Source organism: Lepidochelys kempii, chromosome 7 (assembly GCF_965140265.1).
Source record: "Lepidochelys kempii isolate rLepKem1 chromosome 7, rLepKem1.hap2, whole genome shotgun sequence".
Classification (NCBI taxonomy): domain Eukaryota; kingdom Metazoa; phylum Chordata; order Testudines; family Cheloniidae; genus Lepidochelys; species Lepidochelys kempii.
The window spans coordinates 98,260,231-98,286,397 of record NC_133262.1 but is presented as its reverse complement, the minus strand read 5'-3'; the positions used below and the strand labels follow the sequence as shown (position 1 = coordinate 98,286,397).

At 38.5% G+C, this 26,167-nt stretch overlaps 1 protein-coding gene across 3 annotated transcripts in view; it reads left to right on the top strand.

The window, feature by feature from the left end:
• LRRC27 (leucine rich repeat containing 27) overlaps positions 1-26,167 on the top strand; it is a 54,208-nt gene that overhangs the window by 5,707 nt on the left and 22,334 nt on the right. For all 3 annotated transcript variants that reach the window (XR_012160034.1, XM_073353973.1, XM_073353974.1), the window contains exons 4-8: positions 2,166-2,224; positions 12,344-12,496; positions 17,990-18,242; positions 20,768-20,908; positions 25,467-25,563. Coding sequence is in view for 2 of the 3 variants with exons in the window: in XM_073353973.1 (XP_073210074.1) it covers positions 2,166-2,224; positions 12,344-12,496; positions 17,990-18,242; positions 20,768-20,908; positions 25,467-25,563 (703 nt within the window). In the remaining variant the exon portion in view is untranslated. The remainder of the gene's footprint in view (positions 1-2,165; positions 2,225-12,343; positions 12,497-17,989; positions 18,243-20,767; positions 20,909-25,466; positions 25,564-26,167) is intronic.

The following is a 26,167-nucleotide window of genomic DNA, read 5'->3' as shown; positions in this document are numbered from 1 at the left end:
AGATTATCATACTGAATGACTTAAAAAAACTGGTAAAATTTAAAGTAAGTATGACAGTTTCTCATATTACTTTGTATGTTGCACATGTCAGTGAGGCAGATCAATCACTGAAAGATAATGGTTTAGAGGGAGATAATATTGCATGTATGAACAATAAAGTGGAGGGTTAAAAATTATGATTTCAATTTATAAATATTAACACCAAGCAGTTCATTTACTACCATTTCACTAAAAATCTGTGTGACCAAAACCAATTTTAGATTTAGTTTTTAGTTTTCACAGTGTAAAACCTAATAAATTCATCAACACTTTAAGGATGTATTCAGCCCTTCTATTGGGTCCAGGATCTTCTCAACTTGCAAAATCTGGCCTTATGGTGTGAGGGAAGCTCAATTTTTTTTCACCTCACAAGGAGCAGAGAACCTCAGAAATCAATTAAACAAAGTATAAACCAAAAGTGATACTAATTATCCTTGTGACCAAGTGTCACAAAACCAGGCCTTATGGCAGCCCTTTTAATTTCAAAGAGAATTTTGTCTCTAACCTGTTCTATATGATAACATTGAAGAATTTACACACATAAAAAAATTAAGCTTCTAGTTTAAGCTAACAAGCATGGAAGTGCATACCAGAATCAAACAGATGTTACATATGGATGGATTCAGGGTGCACCCTTTCATGTGCCAGCTATGGACTGGTACCAGACCTTCCATCCCAGGGAGATATATAAAGATGTGTTCTCTTTAAGATACTTTAATGCAAGGCGAGGTATAGCTGTTGTTTTCTTAGGTGAGGTATGTTACATGTAGCGCCACTTAATGCTGAATGGTATAATACACTTAGTGGCTGAACAATATAATACAGTTTAGCATTTCATTACACACCCTATTGTCTTTTGTTGTAAGAGGTTTGATTTTTTGTTTTTGTTTAATTGATTTCATTATATTTCCTGGATTAAGTTGTAACATTGACCTTTTAATGCTGTTTTAAGAAATTATTTTTATTTTCAAAAGTGGGAGCATCTTGCATGGTTAAACTGAGACTGAGTCAAATACTGCCAGTGATTCTGGATGCTGAATGACAAGCTTATCGTTTTCCATATTTGATAGGAAATATGGAAAACAACTATATCCATGTAATTGTATTCTGTTCTAATCATTTTAATGGATTCAGACATATTAACAAAGTCTATTTCTGATCCTGAGGCAGGATCCAAAGCATACTGATGCCAATAGGAGTCTTTCCATTGTCTTTAGTGGGTTTTGGATTAGGCCCTGAGTGAATAATCATAGGGAATCATGGATGTGTTAGGAGTACAGAACGTGATTGTCTTTAACTGAATTGAATATTCTGATTCAACAAAATAATATGTAAAAGGGTATGATATGTAAAAGTTTTAATTTAATTTATTTTTCTTTCAAATTAATTGGCTGTGAAAAATGCATATGATAAATTAAAACTTTTTTTAAAGAGATAAACAAAGGTGGTGTTGAAACCACCAAACTTTGTTTTGTCGTATCTTAACAATATAATTTAGTTTTATCATTTCCAGTCATCAAACTTCAAAAGAAATTACTTCCATGCTTCAGAATCTGTTTTTATCAAATTTCTGCTGTCAATTTTGTAATGGAAAACCCATTGAAAATAGAGTACTGATAATCCCTTGTCTATTAGAAAAAAAGTAGTCTAAGAAACTATTAGTTTTGTTTGTACGTAATATCTATGTTAAAACAATGTTATTAAGGTTACAAACTCAAGCAATCAGAAGTTAGGAAATGCCAGAATTAAGGTTACCTGTACATGTCTGTTTAAATTTTGGCAAAGTTATAACCATTTGAAAACCACATCTTATAGTGGAAGTGTCCGAACACCTTAATAGTAGGTGGCGCTACCAATAATAATCAGTTTTTTTAAAAAAAGCAGGAAACATCATAAAATATTGAAATGGTATGCAACAATAGCTTCCATTTGAAAGCAGACTTCAGGCCATCAGACCTTGAACCACTGAGATACACAAGCCGTAGTTGATGGTAGCTGTGGAGAAGCAACCCATTTCCTTCAGATATCATTAGTATGGTAGGAAACAAAGGCATATGTTTTTGTGTTTTAACAATGCACTTTAATTTTGCTTTTACAATTGTTACTATTTTTGTTTTATTACAAAGGCAATTGAAAACGTTACTTTTAGAAAGAAATCCTATAAAAAGGCTGCCAGTGGAGCTTGGTAAGTACGTAATTTTTTCCCCCAGAAGTCCTAGCAGACTTAGACTTTTTCCATTTAATGCTCTAGTCAAGATTAAAACTGTATAGCAAAGTATCTAAATATAACCAAAGAAAGCTTCTAGTTTTATAGCGAATATTTGTTGCACAGCAATTTAATGATGACAAACATTTTCAAAAGTGACCTCTAAAATTGTACCCACAAGATTGCATGTGCAAAGATCCTGTACGAACTGAGTAATTATATATCTACCTAACTTGCATCATCAGAAAAAGGGAGGAAGTGACCTGGAATGCTTTTAGAAGAACAGTAGGACTGAAAAATCTTAACAGAATGAGAGAGTTTGAAATTTAAGCAAATGTATTCTTTGAAGGCTACATTTATTACATATGAAATATTTCTGTATATATGGATTCAGTAATTTACCATAGCTTAACATACAGAAACCAAAAACAGTAAACCATGTAAAATATCTATTATATGCATGACAATGTATCGGCTTCCACTGTCTAGTTAGTGTGATTTGTATGAAATAGTATTTCTTTGGTGGGAATATTTTGGCTATGCAGGTAATAGTAAACCCAATATTCATATTGCACCTCAAGTATTCCACTTCCATTAGTACTTGCTTAGCAGCCATGTTGAAATGTCATTTTAAGATATGTTGTCTCTTGAAAATGTTAGTTTAAATGATATTTCTACATCAGCAAATCATCACTTTTGTAGATGACATGCAATTTGTATAACTACTGTATCCAAGAAAGAAGTTCAGGAAATAGTGATCAGTGCAGTGATTAGTGGCTCACTTGTCTACTTCCTCCAACCCTTCTGACCCACCCCAGTACCTGTGGGTAAGATGTACATTTTTAACAGAGTAATTAACCATTGGAACAAAACTGTGGTGGATTTTTTGTCTCTATGATGTGTTGGACCCCATTTTGGGATGCTGCCTGATGTTCTGGGATTGCACTGAGCCTCTCCTGCTCCACCAGCCTGGGTTCCCACTTTCTGTTTTGCTGAATTAGGCTCTCCGGCCTCTTGCAGTGTGCACACGCACACACAGGTGGGGCCACACACACCTGCAGCCATAGACTGCAGGGGCTCTGTGTGAGAGGACTCCCCCAGCACTCACATGCACACCCCTTTTGGGAGATAAATCCAAAATAATACTGTCTTGCACTGTATAGAAAGATCTGCACACCTAGGCTGATTAGGGAAGCAGCTACAGCTGTGGCCAGCTCAATCAGGGCCCAGCTGGCTCTTATAAGAGGGCTGGAGGCCAGGAGCTGAAGGAGTCTTACTCTAGCCCTGGAGTGGGAAAGGCTAGCTGCCTAGGAGCAAGGTACCTAGAGCAGAGCTGGGGAAGGGCAAAGGGGAGCTGAGGAGCTCCAGCCTGGTAAATCCTTAGGCTGCAGGCCTTGGTGAAGGCCTACGAAGAGGTATTGGGGCTGCAGAGGTGTAGCCTGGAATAGGCAAAGGCAGCAGGTCCTATCCCCTTGCCAATGATGAGGAGCCATTATAGACTGCAGTCTGCCCCAGTGAGCTGGGGCTAGATGATGACTGGCAGTAGCCACTGAGGCAAGGTGGGTTAGAGGGTTGGAGATTCCCCCGGAGGGGAGACCCATAGTAAGGGGGTACTGCTAGGGCAGAACCCTGCGGTAAAGGGGCACCGCGGTCCAGGAGAGACAAGGGGGCCAGCGGCAGGCGAAACACCAGCCAGGAGGAGGCTCTCTGTATGCTGGAGAGCTAATTCCCAAGACAACCAGCAGGAGGTGCCATGCTGGTGAGTCTCGACCTCACTACAAACGGGCATACATAGGTTACTGGCCCTGTAAAGTCTACATGATACTAGAAACCGTGCTTTGTTGACAGTAAACCTGGCCATGTGCCTTCGTTACTGAAACTGAGTCTTGGGTCTTTTGGGCAGTTCGATTGAAGCTTGTTGTCCGGGCTATCTGGACAGAGCCAGTGCAGTACACAGAGGGAACACACACACAGCCAACATCTGACGACACCATGGTTTGGACACAGTGGTTTGGCAGGGGCAGCAGAGTGTGAGCGTAAGTTGCTGGCTGACCACTGCCAGGCGGGGGCCTTGCTACAAGGGTTGAGAGGGTGCTAGGTCTACAGGGGAAGTGTCCCAGGGAAAATAGGCAGCAGGTTGGAGGAGTACAGTATGTGGCTGCCGGCTATAGGGTCCCTGGGTCAGGACCCAGAGTAGTAGGCAGGCCTGGGTCCCCCCTGCTTGCACCCCACTTGCCAATGAAGAGAGTGGCCAGTATCCAGACTGCAGTTTGTCCTTGCCAGAAGAGGGCGCTGCAGGCCAGGGATCGATGTAGGTCCAAAGAGTGGAGACAGCAGTGAGGGCAGATGTGATAGCACTAGCTGAAGGTGGACTGGAAGGGCCGAGAGCTAATTCCCAGGATGGCCAGCAGGAGGCACCATTGTGGTGAGTCCTGCTTTGTCACAGGGCACATTACAACAATTTGTTACACACCCTGCTGCTTACTAAATCTCCACTGAACTATGACTGCAGAGGTGTTAATTGCCCACTTCATTTTAAGTGGTCTCCTATAACATGTGTGAACCATGCTTAACAATCAGTCCCATCTTGTATTTAGCTTGGACACTCTGGTTACCTTCCCCAGACCTGAAGATGAGCTCAGTGAAGCTTGAAAGCTTGTCCTTTCCATCAGTCAAAGAAAGTCCAATAAAGGATACTACCTCACCCACCTTGTCTCGCTCATATTCTGGGACCAAAACAGCTACAACAACACTTCAGACATATATAAAATGTTTTGTATTATCTAAATCTCAGTATTACTTATCAGTGCAGTATTAAAGGCAGTCAGTATGGTTGCTTAGGGGTTTGGGAATGCTTGTTTGTTAGAGAAACAGAAATGCAGATATTTCAGCTGTTTGGGGTATATTTTTTCACAAAGCCAACAGCACAACACAGTGTTTAGTCTCTGTGCGCTAAATGTTTTATACACTTTTGTTAATTATATCTCACACTTATGACATATCACTGAACATTTGTATTTTAATTTACATTACAGTATACTAATTTGTAGTATCCATTGTAATACTACAATACTAAAGACTTGCGTTTTATTAGGTGGCAGGCAACTCTAGTATAAAAATATAGTTTTTGATAAACCTGTGTATTATAAAATTCTAATTTCCTACTAGTACTGAATATTATGATGTCTTTGACAACTACAAATATTTTATGATGGAAATATTCCTTGACAAATATGAATATGGATTGATTCTGCCTCGATAATGTTGTCTATCTTATGTGTTGATGACAACAGACACCAGATACCATCTGGTGAAAACTGTACTTGGGGATAGTGCATTAAATCTTCTTTGTTTTGTTTTTCCTGCTGCTAAATGGGTATCACTAGTCATTTTATACAGTCTGTTTCAAGCTAGAATGGACAGAATACTTATTTAACTGTAGATTTAGGCTGATGTAAACAGTATGTCTTCTCAATCGTTAGAATGCAGCAGGTAAATAAGGATACAGTGAACAACTAAGTTTTGGATGATATTTACGTATCAGCAGGAGACAATTTCTCTTACTTTAAAAATGTGTCAAAAAAGCTAGTGTTGGGAATCATTAGGAAATGGATAGATAAGACAGAAAATATCATTGCCTCTATATAAATTCATGGTATGCCCACACCTTGAATACTGTGTGTGGTTCTGGTTACCCCATCTCTAAAAAGATATTAGAATTGGAAAAGGCACAAAGAAGGACAACAAAAATGATTAGGGGGTATGGAACAGCTTCCTATGAGGAGAGATTAAAAAGATTGGGACTGTTCAGTTTAGAAAAGAGATAATGAAGGGGGGATATGATGGAGGTTTATAAAATCCATGAATGGTGTGAAGAAAGTGAATAAGGAAGTGTTATTTACCCCTTCACATAACACAATAACCAGGGATTACCCAATGAAATTAATAGATTTAAAACAAACATAAGGAAGTACTTCACACAACACACAGTTAACCTGTGGAACTAATTGCCAGGGAGTGCTGTGAAGGCTAAAAGTACAACTGGGTTAAAAAAAGAGAGGTCCATAAATGACTATTAGTCAAGATGGTCAGGGAGGCACCCCCATGCTCTGGGTGTCCATTAACCTCTGACTGCCAGTAGCTGGGACTGGACGATAGGGTAATTATCAAGTGATCCATCCCATTTTGTTCATCCCATCAAAAGCAGGATACTGGGCTAGACCAACCATTGGTCTGATCAGTAGGACCATTCTTATGCTCTTATTATCCTCTAGATGCTTACAAATTGACTGATTAATAATTTGTTCCAGTATCATTCCAGGTATCAAAGTTAGGCAGACTGGTCTGTAATACTCTGAATCCTCTTTGTTCCCCTTTTTAAAGACAGGCATTATGTTTGCCCTTTTCCAGTCCTCTGTGACCTTACCTGTCCTCCACAAGTTCTGAAAGATAATTCTAACAGTTCTGAGATTGCTTCAGCTAGTTCCTTAAGTTCCCTAGGATAAATTTTGTCAACCCCTGCTAACTGCAAGATATCTAATTTATCTAAATATTCTTTTACCTGTTCTTTCCCTATTTTAGCTTGCATTTCTTTCCCCTTATTGTTTAATATTTGTTTTGAGTATTTGGTCACCATTAACCTTTTTAGTGAAGACTGAAGCAAAATGAGCATTAAACACCGCTGCCTTCTTGATGTCAGTTATTAGCTCGCGTTCTCCGCTAAGTAAAAGATATATACTTTCCTGCATCTTTCTCCTGTTCCCAATGTATTTAAAGAACCTCTTTTTATTGCCTTTTATGTTCCTTGCTAGGTGTAACTCTTTTGGTGCCTTAAATTCTGATTTTGTCCCTATATGCTTGTACAATTCTTTTGTACTCCTCTTTAGCAATTTGTCCATGTTTCCAAATTTTGTAGGATTCCTTTAATGACTGAAAAATCAAAAAGAGCTCCTAATACAGCCATATTGGCCTCTTACTATTCTTCCTATTGTTTCTTCACATCAGGCTCATTTGCAGTTTTGCCTTTGATATTATCTCCTTGAGAAATTGACAGCTTTCTTGAGCTCCTTTTTCCCTTTGATTTTCTTCCCATGGGACCTAGTTCTGCAGTTTATTGACATTTGCTTTTTTGAAGTCCGTTGTCCTTTCTGCTGCTCTTACTCCTTTATTTCCTTAGAAACATGAAATCTCATTTCATGATCACTTTCATTGACATTGCTTTCCACCTTCATATTCACTATCGATTCCTCCCTGTTGATCAGAATCAAGTCTAAAATGGCTGTCCCCGGGTTACTTCCTCCACCTTCTGAAACAAAAAGCTGTCCCCAATACATTTCAAGGACTTGTTGGAAATTGTGTTTTGCCATATTACTTTTCCAAGAAATGTCAGGGTAATTAATCTACCATTACTACAGGTCCTGATGGTCTGTAGTAGACCTCTTATCATGAAATCACCCCTATTTTTCACCCCTTTTATCTTTATCCAGAGACTCAACGGTTGTGTCTCTCACCTCCTCCTGGACCTCAGAACAAGTGTATATACTGATGCATTATGCAACACCTCTTCCCTTTTTACACTGTCTATCCTTCCTGAACAAGTTATACCCAATTAAGTCATTTAGCTGATATGTGTAACCCAGTATTGAGGTGTGGCTGCAGCCTTCTCCCTTTTCCTCCTCAAGGGTATGGATCCTGGGTTTGCCTGTGAGAGTGCCTCAGGCCTCCACCCTAGGAAACCCCTCCTATTGCAGAGAACAGCCTGTGATTTGGGAAAATAATCACCCAATCTCACACAGAGCCGTGTCAACCAGAGCACAGTAAAATAAAATAGCTATTACAATTCCCAGAGTAATAAAATCATAACCTGGGTTTTAGTAAGTATGGAGAACTCAGGACAGGGAAAAATGGAAAAGCAGATTAGGAGAATAAAAGACAAAAACAATACATAGTCTGTAGTTCTTGCAACACTTACAAACCCACCCTGTGCTCCCTTTCAGCACCTCCTCAGACAAATAATGAATTTAGGCTCAGTCTTTGATCGGTGGGTAACACTGAAATTGGTGGCTGTCTTAAAACACAATATCAAATAAATACAGGGGTTTTCTGACAAGGTCTCCACACCAACGATTGGAAGATCATCTTTGCAGCTCTCTGGTCTGGATTCAAATGTGTGGTTAGGCTGGCTCTTGGTAGCCTGACTGTGGCTCTCTCCTCAGTCTCCTAGGTTTCTGGACTTGGCAGAGATGACACTGTCCAATGTCCCAGAAATCCTCAAAGGGCTCAGTTTTCACTGGGGTAGGAATGTCCTGCCTGGCTGTGCTCACTCCAAACACAATGAAAACTCAAAGTAAAACCAAACAGTTTGTCTCGGAGTTCTGGTTTATGATTGCTTCTGGTAGTGTTGCAAGCTAGTTCTATCTGTGAAATCGAGTCCTGAACCTCTCTAGTTGTTGTTTCTGTAGTCATGGGGGAGTCCCCTAGAAATTCAGTGTGGTATTTCAGGAGCACCCTCTCTAAAGGGGTTACATGTACTAATACTTCCAGTTCTTAGTGTTTATTCCCCATAGCCCTTGAATTGGTGTATAGACATTTCCAGTGGCGAGTGGATTCACCCACTCATTTCCCTCTTTTATGACCCTATTGTAATTAGTATGTAAAGCACTTGCTGATTAAATTCCACCTCCATAGAAAACACAGCTGCCAAAATAATTTTTCTTGCCTACCACTTGGCTCAAGTCATTTCTCTTTTCAGATCCCTTTACTGACTACCCATCATCTTTCTTATTAATTTCGCTCCTGAACCTCACCTTCATGGCCATGTATAACTTCACTCTACACTTGTATCTTTAGTCTTGTTTCCAGCTACTTCCCCTCAAAGCTCCTTTGCAGTTCCTAAGCCTGACATTTTTCTGTTCACTGAGGGCCCAATACTGTTAATCTTTCTCAGTTTGAGTGGCATTTTATTTGGCCACTAGTGCTGTTGAGTTCAGTGGACCTGCTCTCAAAGTGAAGTACTTCAACACCAAGAAGGGTGGCTGAATTGCTTGCTTAGGTTTGAAGAGGGTGGAAGAAGGAAACTTTCTTCATGCCAACCAATGTGCTTGGAACAACCTCTATGTGCCAACTGATTACACGGTCTCTCCATTCAAATCTTACCTCAGAACTTTACTCCTTTCAGGAGACTTATCAATTCTAATCTTACATTGGTTGCAAGTTGAATATCTCACTGGTTACTGTTTTTTTTTTTTTTAATAAAATGTGAGGAAACAAATTCTGCCTCTCACGCAATACAGGTAAATCTATGTCAAGGTATGTTTTTCCACCTTCTCTTGTGTCCACTGTTTTATCTTCATGTTATTGTCTTATTTCTGGCATAGGTTTAAAGGTTAGTATCCATGTCTCTCTATTTTTGTGTGTCATGCACACCTATGATATCTGAAATAAATAATAATGGCTGTAAGATGTTACTTTAGTGTATATTTTAATACAGAAAACTTGATGTAAGTAGGTTCAGTTCTGTTGATGTCAGCGGGGTTGGACCCACTTACGCCTGGTCTGAATTTGGTTCATTTTGTTTAAAACTTTAAGAAACCTTGGTAGTTGACAGAGTACAGACATAAGCCCATGACTGATCATCAAAAGACTAGATATCTGACAAATAGCCTAACGGCTAAGACATTCTTTTAGTTGAAAATAAATACTATATCTTGGTCCTCTTCTGGATGCAGTGGGACCAAAATAACAGTGGAACCAAGACCAATCTATTCTGCAGGGGAGGGACTAGAATACTGGGAGCCTGCACAGAGCCTGAGTATTTCCTGTGTACCAAAGGCCCTGGCTCTGTCGGGGTTCTCCTTGGGTTGGAAGATTCATCACTGCTTGTTTCCACAGGCTCATGCCTGCAGCAGAGAACACAAGCATCCTATAGTCTACTCCATCCTGAGTTGAGGAATCCTTCCTTCCACACCACACCCTGTGCTCATGGAGAATCCCAGTGCTTAGCCCAATTTCTCATCTTATTTTGCATTTTTCTTTTTCCTGTTTGTGAGCCGTTAATATTGCTATATTGCCATTTCTAGGGGAGTGATATCAGTACAATTGTTAATCATGCTACAAAGTTTGTTTTGCAACATTCCTTTCAACTTTAATTACTAATAATTTGGAATCAAATAATTGTGCTATAAATAATGGTTGTCATTCCTGCTAGTAAGGTTTGGCTGAAAACATTTTTAAAGTACAAATATACTGCTTAATAGAGTAAAGCATAAAATAAGCTCACACAGAATATTAAGTACTATGCCTTTACAAATCAAGACAAAATAAATTGATGTTCAGTCAAGCTGTGAATGAAGTTTTTAAAGTGCCATTCTGTCAAGATAGCATGAAAAATCTGTTTTCAGTGACTAGACTCAAGATGTCATTTTTCACATTGTGCTTCCAAATATTAACTATTAACCTAAAATCAATCAATCATGCCATGCCAAAATATTTGTCATCACAGATAAAATTTTTTAGAAATTGAATAAACTTGTTTTATAAAATAGGTTTTAACTCTGAGGTTTGTTTTTAATCCATAAAAAATATAAATTCCATTATTAATGGCCTGGCTTAGAATATGATTTCATTCTGCAGGTCCAATTAATAGGGAAATATTTGTTCTGATCACTTTTATTTTTACTAATTTAGGCCTTGTTGTGGAGTGGGGATAGAGGTAGGTCAAAGATCCCTGCAGCCTACATTGCACATTTGGCAGCTGTCCCCAGCTCAACCACAGCATTAAGGATACTTGTCAGGAAGCAGGGTAGTGCACATCTGATAACATATGATGCACTGCTAATTGCAGCTCTAACACAGTGGCTCTTTCCATCGCTGGCTGTCGTGTGCTGCCTGCACTGTTGCTTAAAAGCAAGGTAGAAGGCTGAGGCATGCAAGCAGGATGCGTACATTTACTGGACCCTTTCAGGAGGGAAAGCTGTATGTGGCATCTATCTCCTGTCATTGGGGAGGGAAACGTCAATCTCCTTTTGCAAGAGTGGTGCCAAGCATTTTAGGAGTGATAGGGTGGTAAATGGAAAGCAGTGGGGAGACAAAGATTGGGAGAGAAGGAATGCAGAGCAAAGTACCAAAAAAGGGTTGATGGATGAAATTAGATGAATGGGGGACAAGGAATAAAAAAAAAGAAAAAAGTGGTAGTGCTCTGCCCACAATCCAAAGTCTATTCACTTATTACACAAAAATGAGAATCAAGATATTAAGCACTAGAATAGAAAATGGGAAGACATGGTAAAGGGAGGGAGCAACAAAGGCAAAAATAGAGAGTACATTTTTTTATCTTATATAACTGTTGGTGCCAAAATATGTCAAAAAACAAAAATAAATTTTGTTGTCAGGAATCAAGTAACATAAGTGTGTGAGGATGATCTGATAAATCTGTTTTATTTGCAAGATGAGCATAAGAGCTGTGTTCCTAAATATGGGAGAGGGCATAGAACTACCTTGATAAGGAAAAATAGTTTTGGTTAGGAATAAAATATTTTTATATATCATTGCATTAGTGACGCTGTCTTTTTGCATGTTTATATCTGTGTAAGTGTGTCTGATGGGAACAGTACAAGTGTGTTTGAAGTTTTGTATCTTTGGTATATCTTTGCCTCATTTAGTTCAAATCTGATCTTGGTGTGGCATGGTAGTCCCTGATAAAGAGGCTGTGTTCTAGAGACACCTAATTTGTTTTCATGTGGGAGGCAGAACGTTTGATGTACCTGAGCCTCAGTTAGTCTACATTCATTGGTGAATATCAAAAAGCTCAGAAATGAGATGTCTGCCTCTAAGAACTACATATGTAATATTAGATATTTTAGAGTATATAAAATAAATTTAGTCATTTTCTACTTCTGCAACCAGCAGACTGGAAATCAGACTCGTCCCAATTTTTTTAAGGCAATACACAATATCAATAGATGTATTAAGGATGAGTTCCATAGAAATAGCTATAAAAATTGTAATGGAAAATAAATGTCTACAACTTAGTCATATTTGAGTCCTGAATCTGCAGATAACTTCCTTCCAAAATTTTTACAGATTAAACTATTTTTGCAGGTAACTTAACTTCACTGACAGCATTGAATCTAAGGCATTGCCCTCTGGAGTTTCCACCTAAAGATGTTGTACAAAGAGGACTGCAGTCCATTCTGTGCTTTCTCCGGAATGTTGGTAATAGAAAACTTGTCAATTTAGAGCCAGATACTCAAGGTATGTAGGACAATTTATGAATATTTATTAAAATTGTAATTAGTAGTTTTTCAAAAAAAGTGACTAAAACAATGCATTCCCTGTATAGCTTTGTGTCAGTAGTACCATCAACTCTTGAATAAAAAAAGTTGGACAAGTCCTGATATATAAATAGAAACAGAAATGTATTATGATGTTTTTAAAACATATTTTAGGGTCTTGACGTTGCAAAAAAGGATCTCTACTTTTATGTGGTAAGAGAGAAATCCAGGGAAGGGACTTAAAGATGTCTCATGTGGCTGGAGCAACAGGAGTGGAAGATGTCTTCAAAAAAGGCAGCTCTGATAATAGAGGAGACATGAGAACAGGGACGGCTGGACACATGCATTAATCAACATGAAAAATGACTAACATATACAAGATTTTTTAGCAAGGGGGGTAGAAAGAAAAAGCCAGATTGTGATGATATTTAAAGAGTAGTAGTAACAGGTCTTGGTGAGAAACTGACTATCAGGACAGAGATTATATACTAAGGTTGAGACCCTCAGAGATGGTAAGGATAGTAGAGTTTCCAAGAGACAGAGGAGAGGAAATATAGGCCTAATCATAACAAATCCCACAAGTGTTTTACGGTCCTCTTTCTGATAGTGGCCAGGTATGTCAGAGAATGGTCTGAGAAATCCCATAATAAACAATTATGGAATAACTTGCTCATAGGACAGATTTCTTTAACCCCAGGCAATTAGTGGTTAGCATATGTCCTAAAGCATAAAGGATTATATTGCTTATAAATATTTATCCTATTAATGTAACTGGATGTTCCTATCAGGAGAAATAAAAAGTTGAATTTTAGAAATGTTGAGTTCAGAATGGTGATTGAACATCCAAAAATATGTCTGAGCTGCATTAAGAGATGCAGAATAGACATAGGGAGAGGGATCAGGGATAAAGAGGTAGATTTGGGAATCATTCACATAGGTGACAGTTGAAACTGTGGTAATAGATGAAGTCAGCAAGAGTAAGGAGACAAAGGGACAGAAATCTGAAAGACACCAAGGGGAGCAGAGAGTGTGAAGAATCACTGAAGGAGATATTGCCATGTTTGTTTCAGTGACCACAAGTGTTCAGGATCTATGTTTTACATCTCATGTGGTAGACTATATCTCTAGCAGCACTGTGCTCCATATCAATTTGCTGTGGAGCTGCTTCAGCACTGATCAGGAAAGAAAATATCATTACTGAATTGCCAGCCCCACTTTCTGCATGCAATACCTCTGCCTAACCCTGCTGAGAATGGTCAAAAAGGAAATCTGTTTGCAACTTGATTATAGAATAGCTAATCTAAGTGTATTCAAGAATCCATACAGTGTTTGTATAAATTCCTATAACAAATATAAACTATTTTTTCAAAAATCATTGTAGATCTATTTGAAGCAAACTTTTCTGAAGATTTCATTACATTAAAAGACCAAAATAAACTAGTGTTCTTTCAAGTAAAGGGACTATATTGTTTTATATGATACTGTGCATACTTATTTAAACCTTTGGACTAAATTCTTTCCACATTAATGTACATTTTAGTGTAAAATACACAAAATGCATTTACTTATGTTTTTATGTTATCAACACTAAGAATTTTAGGTTAGGTATTATCAGTATTATGCTGTTCTGTAACACCTAGCTAATTTACTAGCAACAGGTAGTTACTTTTGTGCTGACTGTAGACAGATGCAAATACCTTATGAGAGAGACTAAGTAACATAGTGGATTAGTGAATTAAACTGACTTGTCTGGAGGGCTGAGTTCTCAAATCTTGGATTAGGCTTTGAGTCAGTGAGTTTTGGTAGCCTCGTCCTATTTAACTACATCACGAACCCAATCCACAATCTGGCACATTTTTTAGTATCTACTCAAGACAGGATTATACTAGAACAAAAGAGTTATTGTAGGTCAAGGATGAGATTAATTCAAAAATCTGTTTGAAGAAGTGAGCCCAGCACCTGCCTGCACAATGTGCTCCTTATGCCTGCCTCAAAGTTACTCTGTTCTGATCATTTTTGAAAATTAACAGTCTTCTAGAAAATGCATGTCTTCTATATTACCCCCCCCCCCATACTATTTGCCATATGTCAGTATTCTAGATTGCAAATAGAGAAGACCATTTAGGATGCAAGATTGCTCCTTATAATATATTCTCTAGTCTTTTGTCTAGTCTAGTCTTAGTTTAGACTTTAATATAGTAGACTATGCACATACTTTCAAGTTCTGTATTTCACAGAATTGCCTTCTATGCTACAAGAAGAAGCAAAGGCCATTGTTAAAGAGTACAAGAGAGAGTCAAAGAGATACCCAGCTCTTAGGAAAGCATTCACTGGTCCATGGAGACAGATGAGCTTCATTAGTGAGTTTAGCAGAATGTTTGTTAGAGGAAAATAACTTTTTATGTTTTATAGGAACATACTAACAATTGCATACATTTGTATACATACATTGTAGTGTCCACAGAACGTGTAATCTCAAAATATATTATTGAGTCTTGCTATTAAAGTTTAATAATGTAGCATATCAAATTTCATATTTAAATTTCTGAAATCAAATTGAAAAAATAGTTTGTATAGATTACATTTGTGCTTAATATACCTGCGATCTATGGCTATCTTGTAAATGGGTGTGTACTTAGCATTTCCATCAACAGCATGATCCTTTGTAGAGCTGAAATGGGGGAAGGAAGTTTAGGTGCAGGAAAGAAAAAACAAATACTTACCCTTAATTTTGAACCAGAATTTATGTCCCATGTAAGATATTCAAAAAATGATGCCTGTTATAGATTTTGGAAGTAATTGGGTAATAAGTCCTTTCCATTTCTGAAATATATTAGAAAGCCTTTGTTTAAATGGAATTGGGCTTTTTACAGTTTTCAATGGACCTTATAATAAGAAATAAATTTGATCATGAAAAATAGAAGCAAAACAATCTGTTCAAGAAGATAGAACAATTCTTTCTAATAATGAACTCTTATTTATTCTGAAAAGTACATTAGCCTTTGAGAATTATTTGCATTATCTTGAATAAGAAGTTTAAAATAGCCATGGAATCATCTTTTCTGTTAAGTAGAAGGAATAAAACTCCTAAATCCTTGATAATATGTCCCGTAGAGAGGACTATTTGGTAAATCTTATTCAGCATCTGTTAAAATTCAATTTTTGATATCACTACTAAGAATTAAATAAAGGACTGATCTTTTTTTGTAAAAAGTCCGTATTCTGTAGATAGACTCTTTTGGCTTTACTCTGTGCAGAAGAACTTGTAATGTTTCTGATAATCACTTTTGCATAATCAGCTATAACAAATAGTGAGAATAAAATCAATGAATTATCAGATTTTATCTAAAAATCACTTCATGAGGTAATTTTGATACATATCTAGTAACAAGTAAATGTTTAGTTTAGAAATCACCACAATTGTTTCCAACAATCATTTGATTGTGTGTTGTTTGTTGCAATATGGACTAGTATACTTATTTTTTCCTGAGATCCCTGTAAATATTTGTTATACATTAAAATGTAAGCCAAATAAATTATATTTTTAAAATGCTATAGTGTCTCTTTTCTTGTCTAATTTCTTTCTTTGGTACATACATGATTTTGAAAATCTTATAGATTGTTTTTCTGCCACTATATAACTACATAAAAAGGTAGCCTTGCATGCTATTTATTTTCTATTTCATTCAAAGACAGTATATTTTAACTACAAAATAATTATAAAATGTATATGGGAACAGCTTAATAACTCAAGCTACTGCAATATCATACTATTCTACTTTAGATACTGTTATAATTAAGGAAAAATACTCCCAATAGACTTTCATTTTCAGAATTTGTGGGCATGCCACATTTGGGAACCTTCTGTAATATTCAAGAGTTTTCTGCTCCCTCCCACATAGCCCATCTGTTCATGCTGGATGAACAGTATGTAAGAGGTAGTATATATACACTTCATGCAGTGAATATAATAGAATGTGCTATGGGAGAATGCATTTCCTCTCAAACTTGAGGAGAAGAGAGAGATGAAATATAGCTGTTTAGTTCTCTGGGATTCAAGGAACCTCCAACTCTGCAGCTACAGCCAAACCAAACCTTAATGCATCTTAGTCCTGACATGTAAATATAAAAGATATTCAAGTTGTGTGTGTGTATATATATAGACAAATGTACATAATAGAATAATTTGAGACAGGGTTGTTTTTTTTTACTGGGGTACCACAGAGATTTGAAACCCAGGCCTTCAGAGATTAGACTTCATGCATAACTTTTTTTTTTCCTTAATGTTATATTTCATAAAGATTTCAAGTTCATGTTGGCTATGTTAAAAGGTTTTTCCCAACTGGACTAACAGATTTGCACCTCGGCATTTATTCCATGCTATGTATCTTAGTGCTTAGCATTTTTACTTTCTTCTGATATTTCTCTGGTACAAATATCTTACTTGCTGGTCATCATGCATAGAGTGTACATGCATTCATTTACTCTTTATTCATACATAGTTTATGTAGTATATATTTACACTAGCCAAAAAACTACGTTAAGAAAATATAAATACTGCATGGTTAACCACTAAGAAAGTGACAAATGCATTGCTTAAGTTAAGAGATGGGCCCACGACTGCACCCTAATGGCTAGAAGTCTTTGGCACCAGTTCCAGGGGCAAATTTCAGAATCCTGTAGCATAGTCTGAGAACATCCATACACCAAACTCACAATATTTAAGGTGAGGTATGGTTATTAGCTCAGATGTCCCAGCTGGTCTCAACTACAGCAAACTACGAGCAAAGGTGTCTTAGGCTCTGATTTAGCAGAACCCTTATTCATATGTTTAAATTCCATTGTCATCAGTGGGATTTAAACATGTGCTTAAAGTTAACCATGCACTTAAATGCTTTGCTGATTAGGGTGAAGTCACTTGCATTGAAGTTAAGCACATGCTTCCGTGCCTGGTTCATTGGGCCTTAGACAGCAAGTCAGATACAGCTTTATAGACCAAAAATTTACTTTTGAATTGTACCCAGAAGTGAATGGGAAGTGAGGTGCTGCTATTGGTAAACATGTTCCTATAGGTTGACTTCACTTAGCAGTTGAGCAGCTACATATACTACCTACACAGTACAGAGAATGCACCATGGTGAAAAGTTTAGATTTATTATTTTAGAGTTACTCTTTAGTGGCAGAGTGAAGAGACAATCTCAAAATAACAGACCTCACGTTTTTGTCATGTGTTAACTTTACCGTTATAGAAAAATATTTCCATTCATTTTAATGCATTGTCTACTGCTCCTTGTTCAGATGGTTGTAGTTTACTCATGAAGGGGAAAAGCCAGAGTATGAGAACAACAAGCTACTCTTTCACATGTATAGACACATTCCTAAGGAGAAAAAAATAGAAATTTGCCAAACAAAATCTAGTAACTTCATTGGTCTGATAGATGAGTATATAGTAATCTCCTTTTTACTCCAATAGAAATGCCACCTGTTGAAAAGTTAAATTTAACTGAGTTGATGAAATCCAGTTTGGATTTGTCAGATGAGTGGCCGAATGAAGAAGAAATGCTACGATTTCAGAAGCTGAGGGAGGAAATGGTAAAAGATGAAAAGGAAGAATTTCTTGCTAACCAGGATTTAAATCCTAAAGCCACTATGCAGGAGTTTGCTGAGTTCAGAAAAAACGGCAGAAAGAAAGAGAGGCTCTACCACAAGTCAGCAACTCTTTCCAGGTGAAAGAAAGTATTATATATATTTTAATTTCATATAATGATAAACAGCATGGAATGCTATGGGTTGGGCAGGTGATGAATAACCAAACATCTAAGTGGAAAGATTTAAAAGCATTTTAACATACAGCCTGATTAAAAACACTCCATCTGTGCCCAGATGATGCATTAGTGATGCTTAGAACAAAGAAAGAAAACAAAAAGGCCCTAAATAACTACATTCTTTCTAAAACTAGGAAACAGCAAGCGCTATCAACTTTGTAAACATGAGAAAGGAAAGATGACTGGTTGAAACTGCCATCCCCATGCAGATATAAAACTTTATCAATTCATATTTTAATAATTACACTTTTGGAAATGCTTTTGGAACATGCTTGACTGAAAGTAGTAAAATCTGTTAATGCACACTAGAGACTAGAAGACCCATTGCACTTTTAGCAGATAAGGCTATTGCATGATACAGTGTAATTAGTTCATGTATTTTGCTAACTGATGCCTATGAAACTTCATAGTATGCTAGTAAATGAAAAATAGGGTGGTATTTTTGTAAAAGTAATGAACTTTAGGTAATAATCCCTCACTAGAGGACCTATTATTGATTCTATGCTGAAAAGGGGAAATATACTTGTTCACATTATTAAGTGTGTGGATTAGCAAATTTCTCCAGTATATATTTTCTCTTGAGTCACTATAGTGTTTTGTCAAAGTACAATATTATGGAACTGCAAATATATACTTTAAGTCTAAGAATTAGTAATAGTGAACATTCTTTGAATTTCAAAGTTTTGTTGAAATTTAAAAATGAAATCAGGAACATTTTTTACTAAAGTTTTACCGTTATTCCCCGCCACCTGTTTTCGAGCAAACACAGAGATGGGTTATTTTTAATTTAGTCTTTGAATGAAATTTCACATTTCAAAGAAAAAATGGGGAGAAATTTTCACAACATTTTTTGTGAAAGTTTTCCCTCCCCACAGCACTTTTATGATTAAACAAACTTTTGCCCCCTTTAGGCTATGAAGATGCAATGTATATACTCTGCCTATGTAGAAACTAGACACCTGCGGCTGGCACGTGCCAGCCGACTCAGCAGTTGGGGCTGTTTCATTGCTGTGTACACTTCCAGGCTTGGGCTGGAGTCTAGGCTTTGGGACCTTCCCACCTTGCAGGGTCCTACAGTCCAGGCTTCAGCCCAAGCCTGGAAGTCTACATAGCAATGAAACAGCTTCACAGCCTGAGCCCCGCAAGCCCGAGTCTGCTGGCATGGGCCAGCTGCGGGTGTCTAGTTGCTGTGTAGACATACCCTTAATCAGTGGTTTTCAGCCAGGAGTACGTGTACCCGTGGGGGTACACAGAAGTCTTCCAGGGGGTACATCAACTCATTTAGCTATTTGACTAGTTTTACAACAGGCTACATAAAAAGCACTCGCAAAGTCAGTACAAACTAAAATTTCATACGACAATGACTTATACTGCTCTATATACTACACACTGAAATGTAAGTACAGTATTTATATTCCAATTGATTTATAATTATATGGTAAACATAAGAAAGTAAGCACTTTCAGTAATAATGTGCTATAACACTTCTGTATTTTTATGTCTGATTTTGTAAGCAAGTAGTTTAAGTGAGGTGAAACTTGGGGGTATGCAAGACAAATAAGACTCCTGAAAGGGGTACAGTAGTCTGGAAAGGTGGAGAGCCATTGCCCTAAATCCCTGATTTAGCAAGCTATTGAAACCATTTGGACTACTCATATGCTTAGACAGACACTTTGTTGAATCAGGGCCTAAATGTTGTTGGAATGTCAATGATCTATTGTGCCTATTAAAAAAGTTTAGAAGGAAAAAAGCCTTGATTTCTGTGTTTTCTTATTCTCTGTTTGGCCAAGGATCAAACCCACACACATCTGCCTTGTGAATTTAGTTATCCCTAAGGGCCTTAGGAGTGTATGACACAAGTAACCGCCCAGGACGCCATGGTCAGTAGGGGTGAGTGCCGGCGAGCCAGCCTGGCAGAGAGGCGCAAGCCTCATTGTTCGCCTCTGCAGGCTCAGCGGGCCAGTCCCTGGGTCCCCCTTTTCCATGGGCCCGGTGGTCATGGGATGTATTGCTGGGCCAGCAGTTGCCACTTTCCAGCTGCCCAGCTCTGAAGGCAGTGTTGCTGCCAGCAGCACGGAGAGAGGTGGCAATACGCCATACCATGCCACCCTTACTTTTGCACTGCTGCTAGTCGCAGTGCTGTCTTCAGAGGTGGGTGCCCGGCCAGCAGCCACCCCTGTCTGGCCATCTAGCAGGCACTTAATTTGTGCCAGTGCCCGCTGGTGCTGAACCCTGGCATCTCTTTCGCTACAAATTAAGCACATGGAGGAGCCCACAGGTGCCAGGGGCAATGAGGGTATCTGCCCAGGGAGCCTGCAAGGTGCCATTTTCCCTAAGGCCGGGCCTCGCTATCATTAATATTTTCACCTGCTTGCCCTTTCATGCAATATTTAATTAACTGTATCAAACTGCCTATTTTTAAAAAGGAAGAAGTTCTCACAGAAGAATACATTTTCTGAATTTCAATCATATGATAAGATGATTCAAGCAAAACGAGCTGAAGAGTTCAGATTGGCTGTGCAAAAGGAACTGAAAGAGAGGCAGGCTTTAATTGAACAGCACAGAAAGTAAGTTTTATGGTTATGTTGCTTAATGACAATGCTGTCTTTTTTAAGTTGTTGTTCAGCCGTTCTTAACACATTGTAACTTTTTTCCCCTTCACAAATCACCCATGTTACCATTTGTAAGGAAAGAAAATCATTACAAATTATCTGGATTACGAATAGAAATGTAAGGGGTACTTTCCTTCACAAAGCACAGTGCTCCTAGGGGACAGGAGTGTGAACTATTGAATTTCTCATTGATTTCACTGGGGAAATGTGAGTTCCTGTTCCCATCTAGTGGGGAAAATGTTCCCTTTCACTATTCCTTACTTCATATGATAGAAGTATTTAAATAACATTTTTTAATCTTTACTAATGGCAGGGTACTCAGATGCGGATTAGGGGTTAGCCCCTTTCCACCCCTTCTGCCTGAAGTCCCTCCCCCCTCGTATTCCCCCCCCCCCCGCATTCCTGCCAGGGAAATGGGGTCAGGGTGCGGGGACTTGCTCCGCCCAGTGCTTCTGCTGAGGAGCTAGGTCAGGATGCAGGGGCTTTGTAGCCTATAGGGCTAGCCTGTTTGCTTGCCTATGTTTTATTATAGGTTTATAATAGAGTATATGTTGGCTGTAATGCAAGGGAACTACAGGCCACATCCTGTATGTTGAGCTAAGGCAAGGTTAGCACATATGTTTGAGAACTTTCACCTTATTATCTTCTGATCAGATTAATTAGCAAGTCTATAACCCATATTATCCAAATTAATATTAACCTCTGTGACAAAGCTCTAACCTTGTCTCAGTGGGTCCCACGCTTTCTGGTGGATTTCACTAACCTCAGAGGCTCACTGTGACCCTCCACATAGCCTCTCTCTCTCTCAGAGGCAAGGGTCACAGCCTACTGAGCCATTTTCTTCATAAACCAGCAAGGGAGGTGAGGAGAAGTTATCCTCTCTCACACAGTCTCTGTTGGGGAGCAGGGAGCCCAGACCCACGCTCTACTCCAGTGTCCAGCCCAGGGACCCTGATAGTAGCAGCTCTTGGTAGCTGATTTTTTGGAAACAGGATGAGTACAATTTCCTGGGACACTTCTCCACAGCAGCCCTCACTTCCTCAATACCTTCATCACCCTTACCTCAGGGCCTCCTTTCTTGTGCCTGATAAGGTTTGTATTGCTCCATTTCTCCAGCAGCATAGCTCTCTTCTACAGCTCCTGACACACACACACACACACACACACACACCCTGAGTAAGTGGGAGGCTTTTAACTACTTTCAGCCAGCCCCTGATTTGCTTCTGTCAAGGTTCCTTCCCCACTCTGAACTCTAGGGTACAGATGTGGGGACCTGCATAAAAGACCCCCTAAGCTTAGTCTTACCATCTTAGGTTAAAAACTTCCCCAAGGTATAAACTTTGCCTTGTCCTTGAACCCTATGCTGCTACCACCAAGCGTGTTAAACAAAGAACAGGGAAAGAGCCCACTTGGAGACGTCTTTCCCCAAAATATCCTCCCAAACCCTACACCCCCTTTCCTGGAGAAGGCTTGATAAAAACTTTCACCAATTTGTACAGGTGAACACAGACCCAAACCCTTGGATCTTAAGAACAAGGAAAAATCAATCAAAGGTTCTTAAAAGAAGAATTTTAATTAAAGAAAAGGTAAAAGAATCACCTCTGTAAAATCAGGATGGTAAATACCTTACAGGGTAATCAAATTAAAAACATAGAGAATCCCTCTAGGCAAAACCTTAAGTTACAAAAAGACACAGAAACAGGAATATACATTCCATTAAGCACAGCGTATTTTACCAGCCATTAAACAAAAGAAAATCTAACGCATTTCTAGCTAGATTACTTACTAACTTTAAAGAAGTTTCTGAGACTGCATTCCTGATCTGTTCCCGGCAAAAACATCACACAGACAGACAGACCCTTTGTTTCCCCCCACTCCTGATTTGAAAGTATCTTGTCTCCTCATTGGTCATTTTGGTCAGGTGCCAGCGAGGTTATCTTAGCTTCTTAACCCTTTACAGGTGACAAGGTTTTGCCTCTGCCCAGGAGGGATTTTTTAACACTGTTTACAGAAAGGTGGTTACCCTTCCCTTTATTTTTATGACCGCTTCAGGTGTCCCAATCATCCTAGCTGTTTCCACTGCTTTCTGGAAGAATCTTAATTGGCCCCAGGTGTCTTGATTAACCTGGAGCAACTGCCATTTGGTTACCATGGTAACAGGGATTTGTTTAGCCTGGGGCTAACATACCTGTTTCTCACTACTTTCCTATAGCCATCTGGCCTTGCCTCCTAAAATCAGACAACTGCTTCCCCACCTTGCCTGGTGCTCCTGCCGGGGCCCCGTTGGTCCAGTGGATAATCTGCCACTGAATCTACTAGAGACATTATTATGTGTCATAAAACATGCTGACATTTTTCAGTATAAAGAGTATGTACATTTAACAAATTTTGTTCTAAGAATTGTAAATTGTTTAACATTCTGCCTTTTGTTCTACCAGGTGCATGTATTTTGAATCATATTCAGAAGCCAACACACTATCCATGGAACTTATCCCAAAAGAAAGCAGATAGATTGTTAGGTCTATTTTATAACGTTGTCTTAAATTTTCCAACATATGTCTATAATGTAGTTCATGCTTTTGCATAATGGGGCAAATGCAGTCCTGTCTCTGCAGAGGTATGCCTGGCAGCACAAGATCTTGCACATCTTGCAGTTAGCAGGATTTGGAGGAGTGCACAGAAGGTATACTTCCGTATGTTGCAGAGCCCAGCTTCTTTGGGGTTGTCTTCACATCAATGCAAAGAGAGGGGGACTGGGCAGAGTAAGGATGGGAGCAGAGGCTCTGCCACTGTGTGGATCCTCTGGTTGCCACCTTTCCTTCCTGCCTGTATAGGGATGTTGAGGTTGTGGAGGACTACTTCAACCATTGTGCACCCTTCCCTTCCTAGGGGACCTAGCCTAGATACTTATTTGGGCCAATGGCAGTAAAATAAGCTCTTCAGTTCTTTGAATAATTAATTGACCTTAATTCTTGTTTTGCCCTTTGTAGATATTAATCCCCTAGTTCTTGTTTCTCCCTTAATTAACTTACCTCCATGGTCGGACCAGGGGCTTATCTATATTGGGGTTTTTGCAGTGGTCTAACGATGATGGAGATGCACCAATGCATATCACTAGCATAGCATTGGTGTGCACTGCTGTAAAAAATGACTTGCTGTGTGACTATGTTAATCATGTATATGTACATGAATCTTATGTAAAACTAGGGAGTTACTACAGTCGTTATGCTTGAAGCCCATAAATCCCTCCCATAGTGAAGCATTAACAAAGTAAGTACCTGAAAGGATGATAATTTAAAAAAAAAAGCCAACAAAAATTGTGGAACTAATATAACGCCTGCTAAACTTCTCCACTAATTCACACAGCTTTTCATTATAGCTCTTCTCTCTTTGATCACTTTTGAGCTTTTCAGGTCAAAAACTGTGGTTCAGATTCCAAGAAACCCAGTTCAGACTGATGTGGCTGGTGTGCATTATGCCACCAGCACAAGCATAAAACCGGCACATCTAATCCCAGGAAGATCAACTCAGTGCAAGGGGGATTCTCTCTTAGCATTGTCACTTCTCCACATCCCTGTATTTGGTGTAGCAAGGAAAAGACTAGAGGAAATATACCTGGCTAGGACACCTCAACACCATGATAATCTCCAGCTGCAATTTCAGCCTCTTGGAGCCATTAGCAGCCAATATAGATTAGAATAGTCCTTAGGCTGCTCTATCTGTGCACAGAACTTAGAAGAATTTAGGAGAAGAGACAGAGGGAACTATGTTTATATAGTTTTTAAAAGGATACACTCAGCAGACTTCATCACAGTTGATAAATATCTTCAAGGAGATAGTGTAAATGAAGGAAGAGGATTATTGTATTTATAGTATCAGGCAATGGTAGGACAAGGAGATATAACCTGAAACTAGGCTAGGAAGGAAAAACTTAGGTTAGAAACTAGGGAAAAGTTCTTAACAGAGCAGTTGAGCAATTGAATGGATTAGCAACATAGGCAACTGAAATACCATCTCTGCAGATATTCAAGATCAAATAAAATAAAATATTAGTGAGAATTATTTAGTGAGAATCCCTACAAAATATTGGAGGGAGGAAGGTTAGATTAAATGACCTAAGTGATCTTTTTCTGGTATGTCTACTTCTGTATATACAGGCACCTCCATCCATACTCGGTACTCTGACCTAGCCAGATTAGCCATGTAGAGATGAAAGGTTTGTAGCCAGTTAACAAACATTTAAGTAATCAGTCCTGTAGCCATTTCAATTTTTGTGTAAATTCTTTTACTGCTATATTTTTTCTTTCTGCACTTTAATGCAGTGGTGTTCCTTCAAGTGCTGATCTTCCATTTGAATGTTAGTGCTTCACAAAGATGTCCCTAGTACGTGCATTTTGTGCCACATATCTGGCACATTATTCCACTGTAAAATGGTTGACTGGGTAAAAAAAGGAATAACATTCACTTTTTAAAATATGGTTTTAAAAGTTTAATAGAAATTAAATTTTTTCAGAGATAAAGAAGTGCTTCAGGAATGGAGACAGCGTGCCAAGATGATGAAGGAGAAGAAAGAAGTATTGTTCAATTATTCACCTACAAGAGCAGACATGGTATGTAATAGAGAATAGCAAGACAGCATTGGATCAGGTAAATAATCCATTGACAAGACGCTTTGAACCTTTTTCTCTGTGAACTGTATATTTAGGATAAAGGCTTCTAGTGATGATGATACAGTTAAATAGAAAAATTAATACTTAAAATGTTATCACTTTGAGAAGCTACGTGGACCTACAGCCCCCACATGAAATATCTATATTGAGCATGGATCCCGTGTGAATTGATGTGGACCAATGTGCAACGGAGGAGTTGCGAGACCCTGCAAACAGTTATTCAGTATCTGTAGTAGTTCCAATATCAGGCTATTGGAGATGTTAAAACAGAAGTACTTATATTTAAATATTGGGGTTTTTTTAAATTATTGAACGCCTCCAATTGGTGATATTGCCTCTGCCAGACTGAAATTGATGTGGGCTGGATCTTATGGTTACTACAGGAGTCTATAAACTCTGGCACTCTAAAAGGAGGCATCTTTTTTTTTAAAAAAAAAGACTCAAATGTGTAAGAAAAATTGGGTTTGTGCCCATATTTGCTTTTTCTGAAGTATAAAGAAGGTCTGAAAAGTGTTTCCCAATGACACAAATAAAAAAACCAAAA